At 37.9% G+C, this 15017-nt stretch overlaps 1 protein-coding gene across 4 annotated transcripts in view; it reads right to left on the minus strand.

Annotated features, from left to right (window-relative positions):
• The window catches only part of Nusap1 (nucleolar and spindle associated protein 1), a 31467-nt gene that overhangs the window by 9028 nt on the left and 7422 nt on the right, over positions 1 to 15017 (minus strand). Inside the window, exons 4-9 of one of the 4 annotated variants that reach the window (XM_040274080.2) lie at positions 13688 to 13847; positions 10137 to 10235; positions 8889 to 8998; positions 5751 to 5935; positions 3816 to 3973; positions 521 to 637 (exon numbers count right to left, since the gene is read on the minus strand). In XM_040274080.2, the coding sequence (XP_040130014.1) occupies positions 521 to 637; positions 3816 to 3973; positions 5751 to 5935; positions 8889 to 8998; positions 10137 to 10235; positions 13688 to 13847 (829 nt within the window). Of the gene's footprint in view, positions 1 to 520; positions 638 to 3815; positions 3974 to 5750; positions 5939 to 8888; positions 8999 to 10136; positions 10236 to 13687; positions 13848 to 15017 lie in introns of all 4 variants that reach the window. The other 3 variants (XM_040274081.2, XM_021725862.3, XM_040274082.2) reach the window with 3 other exon arrangements.

Raw genomic sequence — 15017 nt, forward strand, 5'->3', positions numbered from 1 at the left:
TTGCAACAACATGGGTAGAATTAGAGAACATTTTGCTAAGTGAAAGAGGCCAGATGACAAAGGTAAATACTGCATGTTCTCACTTAAGTGCAGAATCTAAAACAACTGAACTCAGAAGCAGAGTAGAGTGGTGGTTATGGGGGGGCTTGGGGAGATGTTAGGTAAAAGCCACAAAATTTTGGTCAGAGATGTAACACAACTTGATGACTATAGTTGACATATTCTTAAAGTAGCTTTAAAGTGTTCTCATTGCAAATAAATATGTATAATAAAAAAAAAATTCAGATGTAAATTGATTATTTTTGCAGTATTTGGGATTGAACCCAGGGGTGCTTTACCACTGAGTTACATCCCTAGCTTTTTTTTTTACTTTTTGAGACAGGGTCTCAATAAATTGAGGAGGCTGGTCTCAAACTTTTGATCTCCCTAGCTGGAATTACAAATATGAAACAGTGTGCCTGCCAGATTGTTTTGTCTTAAGTGTTTTACAGGCCCTTAACCCCCAAATACTCCCACATACCTTTGTGTGGCTCATAGTTGAGGGGACGAGACAAACTTGCTTTGAGATCAAATACTGGTTTCTTATTGGAGACTGGAGTCTGCATTGCCATAGTTGTTAACTTGAATGGGGTAATAACTAAAAACGATCAAAAAATACCAAAAGACTTAATTAGTAAATAAAAAAAAAGACCTGTTATAGTTTTTGTCAAATTATCACTTTTTAGTCTTAAAAATAAATCTATGTTAATATATTGTTTGTATCTCTATGTCCCTGTTCATATATTGAAATCCTAAATTGCCAGCATTATTGTTTATTTTTTTCGTGGAGCTAGGGCTTTAACCCAGGACCTTGCTCATGTTAGGTAAATACTCTACCACTGAGCTATATCCCCAGCCTGAATGATTAGTACTAGGATATATGGCCTTTGGGAGATAATCAGGTCATGAATGGGATTAATGCCATATAAAGAGACTTCACAAAGCTCCTATCTTTCTATCACCTAGGGATACAATGAGAAGTCAGTAGTGTGCTACCTTCCAAGGGGGCCTTCACCAGAACCTGACCATGTAGGCAACCTGATCTAACATCCAGAGCTGTGAGAAATAAATTTTTGTTGTTTGTAAGCCAGTCAGTGGTGGTTTGTTATAGTAGCCTGAACAAGATAAGACTATCTACATGAATAGTATGAAATAGATATGGGGTCAAAAAGGAAAAAGGAAGCCAGGTGTGGTATTGCACAGTGGTGATCCCCGCAGTTCAGAGGCTGAGGTAGAAGGATCTCGAGTTAAAAGCCAGGCTCTGCAAAAGTGAGGTGCTAAGCAACTCAGTAAGACCCTCAGCAACTCAGTGAGACCCTTTCTCTAAATAAAACACAAAATAGGGCTGTGGATGTGGCTCAGTGGTTGAGTGTCTTTGAATTTAATCCCTGGTATGTGCCCCCAGAAAAAGAGAAAGGGGGAAAAATAATGAAATATCACCACTCAGATTTGTTTCCCATTAACAGCTCCTCAAGTATTTTGAAAGTTATGACATTTCGAGGGATCAGCTAGGAATCTAGAATCCCATTTCAAGAAATAGCTGGGTTAGCCAGGCATTGTGGCACATGCCTATAATCCCAGCAACTTTGGAGGCAGAGGCAGGAGGACTGCAATTTAGCAAGGCCTCATCTCAAAATAAAAAATGAAAAAGGGGTCTTTCCCTGCTGTTGCAGAGTCTTGCGGAGGCGGAGGCTCAGGTTTGTTCAAGATTCAGCTTCACCCATAACCCACCCACCGCCATGGCCCAGGAAAGCATTACTGCTGGAGGTGTAATGGATGTCAACACTGCTTTACAAAAGGTGCTGAAGACCGCCCTCATCCACGATGGTCTTGCACATGAAATTCTTGAAGCTGCCAAAGCCTTCCACAAGTACATTTTATCAGTCTCGATACTGTGGGTTGTTGCAACAGGAACAAAACTTCAGCCAAGGGAAGAAATCGTGAAGTTCATGGTATTAGCACAAAAGTTCCGAATGGCATCTGGTTCTACGGGAATCTTAGGAAAAGGTGTCAGGCCCATCTCTGTGTGCTTGCATCCAACTATAATGATGTCAAATTGGTGGAGGCCCTTTGCGCTGAGTACCAAATCAATCTAATTAAGGTCGATGACGACAAGAAACTAGGAGAACGGGTAGACCTCTGTAAAATTGACGGAGAGGGCAAACCCCCATAAAGTGGTTGGTTGTAGTTGTGTAGTTGCTAAGGACTATGGCAAAGAATCTCAGGCCAAGGATGTCACTGAAGAGTACTTCAAATGCAAGAAATGAGCAAATAAATTTTTGGTTCACCAAAAAAAAAAAAAAAAAAAAAAACCAGAAAAGAAAAGAAAAAGAAAAAGAAAAAAGGGCTGCGATATGGCTCAGTGGTTAAGTGCCCCTGGGTTTAATTCCCAGTTCCAATAAAAAAGAGAAATAGCTTGGTTATTTTTCAGTGGTAGTAGTAGATATTCTTTTTAAAGATTACATGTTATTAACATGGCTGTTTGTGTGTATGTGTGTTACTGGGGATTGAACCCAGAGGTGCTCTACCACTGAGCTACATTCCCAGGTCTTTTTTTTTTTTTTTTTAAGTTGTTGATGGATCTTTATTTTTATTTATTTATACGCAGTGCTGAGAATTGAACCCAGTGCCTCACATGTGCTAGGCAAGCACTCTACCACTAAGCTACAAAACCCAGCCCCTGGAGTTCTTTTTATATTTTATTTCAAGATAGGGTCTCACTAAGTTGCTGAGGCTGGTCTTGAACTTGCCTCAGCCTTCTGAGTTGCTAGGATTACAGGTGTTGCCACAATGTGTGACATGACTCTGGTTATTAATAAAGACTATTATTATTTAAGAATGTGAATTTTGGTAACATAAAGTTTTTGTTTTCTTTTGTTGTGTGGTACTGGGGATAGAACCTAGGGCCTTTTGCATTCGAGGCAAGCACTCTACCAACTGAGCTATATCCCCAGCTGTCATAAAGTTAAAAATACATCAGAGGGGCTGGGGATGTGGCTCAAGTGGTAGCGTGCTCACCTGGCATGCGTGCGGCCCGCGTTCGATCCTCAGCACCACATACAAACAAAGATGTTGTGTACACTAAAAACTTAAAAATACATCAGAATAGTGTGATTTAGTAAGCCTCTTTGCTATAGTTACGCACCAAACATCTGGCACATTTTATAATCACTTCTTCTCATATGGGAAGCCACTCAGTTGTATCTAGTTTATTGCCAAATGTCAACACTTGCCTGTATTTGTGAAGGAACAATAGAATCTAAGAACACCTAGTTAAAAAAAAAAAAAAAAAAAAAAAAAAAGATCAAAACCCTGTATTTAAGCTATACCATTGTGTTAATATCCAGTGTAAGCAGGAAGTGGGATAATGGAGGTTGTCATATACTGCCTGTAGGAGCATGGATGAGTACAATTCAGCCAGCACAGGAAAAGTATGAATATTCTTGAATTCAGCAGTCTTGCTTCTAATCTATACATTTGCACATGTATAAGAAACCTGCTCAAGAGTTTTCTTATCTATACTATACATAATAATTAAAGCTGCAAATAACCACACCTTTGAGCAGTAAAATACATAAATTGGCATACAGTGAAACCATTGAAACAGTAAAAACAATTCATCATGGTTGAATTTTTTTTCCCCCAGGGATTGAACCCAAGGGCACTTAACCACTGAGTCACATCCCCAGCTCTTCTTTTTATTTTTTTTGAGACTTAATTTTATGAAGTTTAAAGAAGAAACATTAAAGACGTTTGATTTGGGTTTTGATTTTTACCTGCAGCAGAATTCTCTCTGTTGGTCTTTAAATTGGGTGTCCCAGGCACAGCATGGCCTTCTGAGGTTTTCCCAGATGTGGTCACATGTGGAGACTTTCTAGCTGGAGTCTTGATCATTGAATGCTTATGCTCATTATCTTTAGTAGCAGCTGAAAACCTAAGCAGGACAGTGGAGTACAAGACCTGAGTGCTTGTGGCAAGTGTAAATTATGTCAAGCTTAGAAATAAAACCACTTTTCTATTGCTAGGCAGCTAAAGGGGATCAATAAATACTGTTATTAGAATGAACTTCTCTTACATAAAAAACATGTTCTTGAAAGGGTATTGCTAAAGCAAATCATTTATTAACTTCCATTATTTGTAAGATACGTTTTTTGTATCTCTTGGTGTTCTAGTATTTACCAATGCCATTATAAAGGACAAATAATCCTGCAGACCTCAACTTACATACAGTTCACCAGGAAATCTGATAGGCTTCCTTTCTCATCCTCCTCCTGGAGATAAGATGTCAGAAAGACAGGAGACTGCTCTGCCAGAGGAGTGATTATGTCTTCCTAGAAAAATGTCACTGGAGTTGTACATAAATAAGTCCATTTTGTACTCATGGGAAATCACCATAAGTGTATTTTAGTGATTCTCTGATACAGATTTTTTCCTACATACTAACATCTCTGAAATTGGGTTGGGAAGTGCTTTATAATTGTTAACATGTCAATAATTAACTAGCAGTGATTTTTCTTCATGGTTTATAAAATAAACCATATGTCTAATAAAATACAAAAAACATCACGTCTTCAATCAATGGTGTCTCAGATTCAATGAAAATCCAATTTAAAAAATATATATACATATATATATAAAATGCATCAGGCCCTAAGTTCTATCCCTAGGAGGGCAAAAACAAAACAAAACAACCAAAAAACAAAACAAAACAAAACAAAAAAACCAACCCCCCGCCCAAAACAAAACCCAAACTGTGTTAGATAATCACACATGTTGGGAGTCTCATGCAACAACTCTATTAGATACTGCAATTGCTGTTATGAAAAGAAGAGAATAAAATTTCAATATTAGAAGGCACCTAAATATTTTAACCTGTGGGGATGATCACAGTTGAAGGGTAACCTTGATATCAGGAAAGGCATAGAAAATATAGGTATTAATGGGTCATGAGGTGGCTATGACACTGCAGTGCCTAGTGGATACTTTAGGAAGAGTCCATTTTACAGTTTACTGCATTGAGACTTGAGATAGTACTGTGTGCTAACCAATTGCACCATTGGAGTTCCTAGTTCCACTTTCATATTTAAGTCAATGGAAAAATTTCTCTCTAGACATTTAAAAAAAATTTTTTTTAGTCGTTGATGGACTTTTATTCATTTATTTATATGCAGTGCTTAGGTTTGAACCCAGTGCCTCACACATGCTAGGCAAGTGCTCTACACTGAGCCACAACCCCAGCTTCTCTTGATATCTTTGATGGCATATATCAAGGTAATAAAATGAAGATTCTCATATACTTCATATTATATTTTCACTTTTTTTTTTTGGTAGGAGGGATTGAACCCAGGGGTGCTTAACACTGAGTCACATTCCCAGCCCCATTAAATTTTTTTTTTAATTTAGAAAAAGGGTCTTGCTAAGTTACTTAAGGCGTCACTAAGTTGCTGAGGCTGGCTTTGAACTTGAGATCCTCCTACCTTAGCCTCCCAAGCCATTGGGATTACAGGCTTGTGCCACTGTGCCTAGCTTGATCTTTACTTATTAATCAAAACTGAATTCAATTGTGAGACTAAGATTAGAACTTATAAATACTGCTGATCTTTCTCTTGTCCCTGGTCCTCTTTCTCATTTTTTTAATCTACATTAGGACATATTGGATAAAATCCAATTGAAATCTTACCCCTGATTAAATTTTGGAACAATCTCTTTACCTGACACTCATTTTAGCTGCTGAGAGAGCAGAGTGCTTGACTGACCCCCTCAGATACCTAGTGCTCCGACTTGCAGGGCCATGTGATTGGCCTTTTGAGCGCTGTTGGTTGATTGGTGTACAAGTCACAGAGAGTCTTCCTTTTGGAGGAACTGGAGTTACTACTCCTCCCTTATTGCCAGGCTGCTTCTGAAGAAAAATACATAACTTTTAAAAGTTTGGTCTCTCAAAGTGCAAAAGAGTGCTCCATTTATTCTGTTTCATGTCCACTTGTAACTCAACCTGACATCCTTTCCTTCCCCAATACATCATTTAAAAGAATTATTTTCTGTATTACTAGGGCCTTGTGCATCCTAGGCTATCTGCTACTGAGCTACATTCCCAGTCTTTTTTTGGGGGGCGGGGGGGGGGGAGGGGATGGGGGATGCACAGGAAACCAGGGATTAAACTCAGGGGTAATCAACCACATCTCCAACCCTTTTTTGTATTTTATTTAGAGACAGGTTCTGAGTTGCTTAGTGTCTCGCTCTTGCTGAGGCTGGCTTTGAACTTCCCATCCTCCCGCATCAGCCTAACGAGCAACTAGGATTACAGGTGTGTGCCGTCTTGCCCAGAGTGGAAAAGTATTTTTAATATATAATATATGCCATTAAAGCAAATAAATAAGAATGGACAAATCTATAGGAAAAAAAGCAAATTACAAATATAAACATGTAACATCACATGACTAAAGAAATGATATTTCAGAAACTGGGCATGGTGGCATATATAATCCCAGTGACTTTGGAGGCTGAGTCAGGAGGATGGCAAGTTGGAAACCAGCGTCAGCAACTAGGTGAGAACCTGTCTCAAAAAACAAAAAAGGGCTGCGGTATGGCTCAGTGGGTTCAATTCCTAGTATGGAATTGAATTAAATTAAAAATTTGATAGTTCCTCTATTGGCAAAGTAAATAAGCACTTCAATGCATAAGTTTTCAGATATTTCTACAGGGCCATTTGATAAATTAAATGAAAGAAGGCTCCTTTTTTTAAAAAATATTTTAAAGTTGTTGATGGACCTTTATTTTATTTATTTGTATGTGGTGCTGAGGATTGAACCCAGTACCTCATGCATGCCAGGCAAGTGTGCTACCACCGAGCCACAACCCCAGCCCCCCCACAACCAAGGCTCCTTTTTTTTTTAAATGGACATCACAGAAAGTTTGTTATGATTAGGTTGATTATCAATGCTTACTATTGTCCATCACTATCCAATGACCAAGTCCCAAACATGTTAACTGCCAAGAGCAACTTCATCTCAGCTAGGGTGAAGTCACTGTAGTTTTTTTTTATTCTCCTGTCTTCAAATAGATCATACCAAATCCAATAGACCAATTCCCTAAACAATGGAGATGAAGCGTGGAATTTTAGAACTATACTCATTTAGATGGGGATATTAGGCTGGAGTTAAACTGAAAAATAAGATAAGCTACTCAATTCATTCAACACATTTCAAGGCAATTGTTCCAACCTTAACTTTTGCCCAGAAAATTAACTCATCTCTACTATATAAAATAGAAAGTTTGTCAATCAAGGATTTAGTAGATCCAGTTTCACGGTAAAGAGACATTTGTGATATTTCTAGGCAGCTTTGCAGCCAGTTCACACCTATGCAAAAAAAGAAGCTGTATATCTTCATGTAATGCCATAGGCATGAGTTTTATGTGCCAGTTTTTAATTTAGCCCTTGCTAATATGTAAGAAAGCTAATTATGAACATACTGAATATCTCTCCTGTGTTGTTTGCTAAAAGTCTGATAATAAAATAACATTTTTTTCCCCCTTTTCTTTTTGATGGTACTAGGGATTGAACCCAGGGTTGCTCTACCACTAAGCTATATTCCCAGTCCTTTTATTTATTTTGAGACAAGGTCTTGTTAAATTAGCCAGGCTGGCCTCAAACTTGTGATCCTCCTGCCTCAGCTTCCTGAGGCACTGGGAGTTGCAGGGATTACAGGTGTATGCCACCATGCCTGGCAGTATTTTATAAATGCTGTTGAAATAAATATATATTTTTTAAACTAAGTTTTTCACCAAGAAGTTTATAATCCAGTGTCTCTCTTTTGGCTCTAGTTGCCAGAAAACTCAAAACTCAGCAGTGACTGATAGCAGTAGACATTGTTCTTGCTAATAGTGCTCATTTTCTGTTCCCCCACCACACTCCTTTTGCAATGTTGCAGTGGAATCCAGGTCTTGCACACACTAGGCAAATACTCTACTACTGAAGCCACATGTTCAGCCCTTTTAAATTGACTTTACACGGTTTTCTGATATGTGTAATACCACAAACTTGCCTTAAATTCCTTTTGAGAAATAGGCAGGTTGTTATTTATATAAATCATAAATGTTTCTCAGTCACCTATCTAGCACTTCCTTAACCTCAGATACCAGTAACATCAACTTCCTAGGATACTCTCAATTCATTATTCTCCTAACTCAATCTCAGGGTTGACTGCATCACCTTCTCTTACTTGAAGGGCTCACTGAATCCTTGAAGGAGCTGCTAGCATAGGTTAGCCACTATGCAGCACCCCATTTTCCTTTAGGTGAGAGAGAAGCAAAAGAAGATAGCTGCAGTCTACCCTCAATGAAAGTGAGGCAAAACCTATGAATGAATATAGAAGAACTCATTGCCACTGTAGAATACTTCCTCACAGTGAGGATGCACTGTTTCTTCTAGAGGGTTTTGAAAATTCTCAGTGGAAGAAAGCAATATTAAGATAAAAGTATATTAAACTGGGTGTGGTGGTATGTGATTGTAATCCCAGGTACCTGGGAGGCTGACAGAAGGACTGAAAGTTCAAAGCCAGCCTTGGCAACTCAGTGAGACCCTGTTTCCAAATAAAATATAAAAAAAACTGGGGATATAGCTCAGTGGTAGAGCACTTTCCTGGCATGTGCGAGGCCCTGGGTTCAATCCCCACACACAAGAAAGAAATAAACAAAATAAAAATAACAAGATAAAAAAATATTAGACCCAAACAAATCTATTCCACAGGCATAGTAATACAAAGCTGGTGTATTAACTGTGGCATTACATGCTTTTAAAATAAAATCAAGTAGCTTAATCCCATTAAAACTGTGAATTTTTTTCTGCATACCTTCAGTTCATGAAAGGAATTGTGGTCTTCAAAATGTTTCTTTTTTCTCTTAATATATTCATCAATGGACTCCATTTCCTTAAAACGAGCCTCATGAAGCTTCTTAAAATCTAGAATGAACCCCCCCCAATATGAAAATTAATAGAATTCCATTTATTCACCTTCCTTTTGCTTTTGGTGTTAATAATTATTCTCCTTGCATCCCTGACATTTAACTTCAGTATCATTTTTGCTAAATCTTTAATTTCAAAACACTTCAATTTTTGAAACTCACAACAAAGCCTATTCATTTTATAAACTATCAAACATTCACAATCTCCCCGTTGTTCACTTTTCTGACATCTTGGTTTAAAGAAGAGAACAGATTTGTCTTTTCCCTAATTAATCAAATGACCTTTATTTAGTCATCACAAGTTTGATATTTGTTTTCTTCCTTTGGTGCTGGGGATTGAACCCAGGGCCTTATGAGTATTAAGTGTACATTGTATCACTAAACTGTACTCCCGATCTTCAAATATGTATTTTATTATGCTTGGAAAGCTCTATGTCAAGGACTGACAGTTTTTCTGTTAAGAGACAGTATTTTTGGCTTTGTGGCCAAATACAGTACAATCTCTATCTCATCTTCTTTTAAACTTTTTTTATAAATATTGGAAAAACATTCTTAGCTCAAGAGATAAAACACTCTAGTAGAATGTTAACCCCTGCCCTATGCTATTCTAAATATGTATATAAATATTTGTTGAACTTCTAGTTTATGATGAGCAATATTCTAACAACTATAAATACATGACACTAAGTCCACATTCTATGTACTAAGCAAAGTTCCAGTAATACAAGATAAAGAATTACATGTCTAAAAAAGAGTCCATCATATTTATTAGAAAGTTAGAATACAGTGTACATTGTGCCGAGTACCTTGAAGAAGTATTCATTCATCAGATATTTATCAAATCTCTGCTATATGCTATTCACTGTATTAGGTAATCAGTAATAAAAGTGATATTCTCAATCTATATATATAAACTTGATGAAATAGATAGTATAATTATTTCTACTTTATACCAATAAGTTGGTTTACTGAGGATAAGTTCTCCAAGATTTCAAGGCTAGAAAGCAAAAGTTGCAAAATATAAACCATGGTTCTAGCATCTGAACTTTTAGCTGCTACCATCTACTGCCTTTCTAATATTAGTCTGAAGTGGACCAAACACTCATTACCTTATGTTTCATTGTGTATAAACTTACTTGGAGTAGTGACTGTAGTTCTTTTATTGTTTCCAAGTTTGGAAAACCCATCTGTGTAGAGTGACTTTCTTTCTGAAGGTCCCTTTGAATCTTCATTGTCTAAATCCAAAGATACGGAACTAATGAGGGACTATTTTTCCCCATTAATCTCTGTTGATTTGAATCACAAGATTTTTTAACTTACTAAAAAATGAATGTATGAGCCTAGTGATGTAGCTTAGTGGTAGAGCACTTGCCTAGCATGCATGAGGCATTTGGTTCCATTCCTAGTACCTTAAAGAAAAAAAAAAAAAAAGCAAAAAACCCCATGATTTTCTTGTCTGCTTCTGCACACATTATGCTATGATATGCCATTCTGTCTGAGGCATGTATGGAAAATATCTTGCCTCACAGAGATGTATGGTTAAAAAGGTAAGAGTATTTTAAGAGCCTGTTCAGATAATTATGGCTATTTTTCTTTGATATTATATCGGAACTTAATAAGTGGTAGTTTCTTAAAGTTCACAATGTGGAATATGAAGCTATTTCAATGAACTTTTTTGTTCTTTGTACATTTGTGCAAGAAAGTTCTTATGGTTTAAGAAACACACATTTAGGAGTAAAGGGGCAGATATATGCAACTTCTCAAACAATTCAGAAAAAAAGCCATATGCAACATATGTGTATATATACAGACACAGAGAAAGATAAGGCCAATGTGGTAAAATGTTAAACATTTGGGTGAAGAAACTTAGTACTATTCTTGCAAGTTTTCTCTAAATATGAAATTATATCAAAATAAGAAGTAAAAACAATTTCTTCTCCCCAGAACCTTCAAACCACTGTGTTTCAGCAGAGAAACCTTTCTTACTGCCCATCTTCATTTTGTTCCCCCCACCCCCAAGAACTGGGGATTGAAGCTAGGGGTATTCTACCACTGAGCTATAGCACTAGCCCATTTTTATTTATTTATTTATTGAACCCAGGCCCTCATGCATGCTAGGCAAACAGTCTACCTAGTAAGGCTACATCCCTAGGTCCCTTATTTTCATATTTTGAGACAAGGTCTTGCTAAGTCAACAGTGATTAATGGGGAAAAAAAGTCCTTCATTAGTTCTGTATCTTTGGATTTAGACAATGAAGATTCAAAGGGACCTTCAGAAAAGCTGGCCTGGAAATTATGACCCTCCAGTCTCAGCCTCCTAAATAGTAAAATTGTAGATGTGTTCCATTGTGCCCCACCCTTCCTCATTTTTTCCAGGCCACCAAAACCAGATCCTGAGACTCTCACTGCCAACTCTGTCATTTCTTTCTTTTTCTAAATTATTTTTTTAATTTGTAGATGGACACAATACCTTTACTTTTTATTTTTTTTTTAATATGGTGCTGAGGATCAAACCCAGTGCCTCACATGTGTGAGGCAAGTGCTCTGCCACTGAGCCATAATTCCAGCCCCAACTCTTGTCATTTCTTAAAATTTTGCTTTATATCATGATTTTTAAAATGGGCTATAAGGTACATGGTATAAGGTACAAGGCTTGTTAAAAATTGGGCTGGACGTGTTGCTCAGAGGCAGAGTGCATGTTAGCATTATGAGGTACCTGGGTTCAATCCCTAGTAAACCACCCCCCAACCAAACAAAAGAAAAATAAAACAAACAAAACAGCTGGGCACAGTAGCACATGCCTGTAATCCCAGAGGCTCAGGAGGCCAAGGCAGGAGGAGCGCAGGTTCAAAGCCAGCCTTAGCAACTTAGTGAGACCCTAAGCAATTTATTGAGACCCTGTCTCAAAATAAAGGATAAAAAGGGCTCAGTTTGGTTCAGTGATTAAGGACCCCTGGGTTCAATCCCTGGTATCAAAAAACAACTACAACAAAAACAAACCAAAAAACTCCTAGGCTCATCTCAGATCCATTGAATCAAAACCATTCTTCCTGCAATTTTCTAGGTTTAGAAAGACATTTGAAATTTGGGGGAAAATAGGAAGGCTGAGGATCAGATGTGCATTTAGATGGCTGGTGAACAAAGAAATGGAATCATCTCTCTCAATCCCTACTCCCCTTCTCTGGCAAGGCTCAGGTCCAGGCAGGTTTATCAAGGTGAACCTAATGCTGAGATGCTCTGTGGCCAGTGGCAGCTTTCCTGACGAATGACAGAGAGCACAAAATGCTATTAGGGGTGGAGGAACTGAGTTTTATAGTTTTACTGAAACAAACTGTTACCTGAGAAAATTTAGGGAAAAGGTTTTCAGGAAGTTAGACTTAGGAATATATTAATTTATCATAGTAAAAAAAGCTATGCCACTTAGAAGGTAAACTTCACAACTCCCTGTAACAGATGGTTGAGGAGGCAAAACAGGTCTTTGCATTGGTCTCTGTACTTGGCTAGAGGAGGTAATGAGACTAAATGAGAGCTCTCCTGTCATGAAAAAGACATTAACTTCCCAGCTACCCCTCTTATTCTGGTTTCTATATCAGTTAGAGCTGGGGGTATAGCTCAGTGGTAGAATGCTTCCTACCATTCTGGGGTCCTGGAATTGGTTCTTAGTGTTAGAGGGGGAAAAAAAAGGTAAAGATGATCTGATAAATCTGTATTTGGTTCTAACTTTTGCTTTAATTGCAAAACACTTAGAAGTTCTATAACATGGTGCTATGGGTTGAACTTTAGACACCCCCCCAAAAGATATGTTAAAGCCCTAACCCTTGGTATCTAATACTGCTTTCTAAATAACCTCTAGAGGGGTCTTTACAAATGTAATCAAGTTGAAGATGTGTGGGTGGATCATAACCCAGTATAATTGGTATCTTTTAAAGAAGAGACAGACACGGAGAATGCCAAGTGTTGATAAAGGCAGAGACCAGAGAAATGCAGCAGAAGGCCAGGGAATACCAAGCATCAACAAGCCACCACAAGGTAGGAAGAGACAGGGCAGATAGCCATTGTTCCAGAAGGCTCTGCTGATAACTGATACCTTGATTTTGGACTTCTAGTTCTCAGAACTATGAAATAAATTTCTATTGTTCTAAGCCTCCCAGTTTGTTACAGCAATCCTAGGAAATTAATATGCACTTATCCCTAGCAATTTCTTTTTTTTTTAAATACTTTTTTTTTTTTAATATTTATTTCTTATTTCTCGGCGGACACATCTTTGTTGGTATGTGGTGCTGAGGATCGAACCCGGGCCGCACGCATGCCAGGCAAATGCGCTACCACTTGAGCCACATCCCCAGCCCCTTTTTAAATACTTTTAGTTGTAGTTGGACACAATAACTTTATTAATTTTTTTATGTAGTGCTGAGGATCGAACCCAGGATCTTGCATGTGCTAGGTGAGCACTCTACCACTGAGCCACATCCTCAGCCCCAGCAATTTCCTTTTTAAGAAATAGTCACTTGTCTGGGCTGGGGATGTGGCTCAAGCAGTAGCACGCTCGCCTGGCATGCGTGCGCCCTGGGTCCGATCCTCAGCACTACATACAAACAAAGATGTTGTGTCTGCCAAAAACTAAAAAATAAATATTAAAAAATTTTCTCTCTCTCTTTAAAAAAAAAAAAAAAGTCACTTGTCATACCATTCATCTCACTTTTTCCTGAGGAAACAACATTATCATCTCCTTGGCTCTGGTCTGGCAGAGAAGGAACTTTTGCAGTAGTTCCAAGATCCTGGTTTTTCTGCTTTTCTTGATTCTGGAATTCAGTATCATCACTCATTTTTACCTCAGAATGATCCTGCTACAAATTTTAAAAGGAAATAAACAATTTCATATTTAAATAAAAAGTAACTGCTGTCTTCTAAAGATAGTTACATAATGAGGGGAAGGGGGTTGGTTAAAAGAGTAAAGCAGAATAAAAAAAAAGTTACTTAAAACATTTTTTTAGTTGTAGATGGATACCTTTATTTTATTTTTATGTGGTGCTGAGGATCAAACCCGTGCCCTCCACATGCAAGGTGCACACTCTATCACTGAACTACAACCCCAGCCCATCATTCATTTATTTTTATGTGGTGTTGAGAATTGAATCCAGTGCCTCACACGTGCTAGGCAATTACTCTACCACTGAGCTACAACTGCAGCCCCAAGAATAAGACTTCTGAGTCGCAGATTTGGTTTTGTGCTTTATCCAGTGTCATGAGAATGTTAATTTGGGAATAGGAATTAGGGACCACTGGAAAGAATGGTTCTCTTATAAATGATAACCTAATGTAAGAGACCGAGGTACTCTACTGACCAAGGGACTATGTGAAGCCAGAAAATAAGAAATTAGGACTGTGTCTGGTAAAAGTTACATTTGAATGAAAGGATAACATACAAGTATAGCTGGGTGTGGTGGTATATGCTTGTGATTCCAACTACTTGGGAGCCTGAGACAAGATGATCCCTAGGTCAAGGTTAGTCTCAGAACTTTATTAAGGCCCTAAGCAACTTAGGGAGATCCTATATCAAAATAAAAAGGGCTGGGTTGAGGCTCAGTGGTATAGCACCCCTAAGTTCAATCTCCAGTACCAAAAAAAAAAAAAAAAGTAACTAAAACAGAGGGAAGCCCCTAGCTAGCCACATAATCACACTATTGTAAGATTAAGTATAGCATGATCAGTGGGAGGGCAAGCTAGGAAAGAGAACTTTAAAACTATACTCCCATGTTGGTTTCTCTTTCCTTTTTATTTACAACACCTCATTTAAGTGGATACTTAATGAATATTCATATTTATTCAACAAATACTTAATTTACATTTAATGCTTTTTAAAAAATATTTATTTTTTAGTTTTCGGCAGAACAAAACATCGTTGTTTGCATGTGGTGCTGAGGATTGAACACGGGCCGCATGCATGCCAGGCAAGCGCGCTACCGCTTGAGCTACATCCCCAGCCCTACATTTAATAATTAGTAATTTCTTCCTAA

The sequence above is a fragment of the Ictidomys tridecemlineatus genome, chromosome 5, assembly GCF_052094955.1.
Source record: "Ictidomys tridecemlineatus isolate mIctTri1 chromosome 5, mIctTri1.hap1, whole genome shotgun sequence".
In the NCBI taxonomy this organism is placed as follows: Eukaryota; Metazoa; Chordata; class Mammalia; order Rodentia; family Sciuridae; genus Ictidomys; species Ictidomys tridecemlineatus.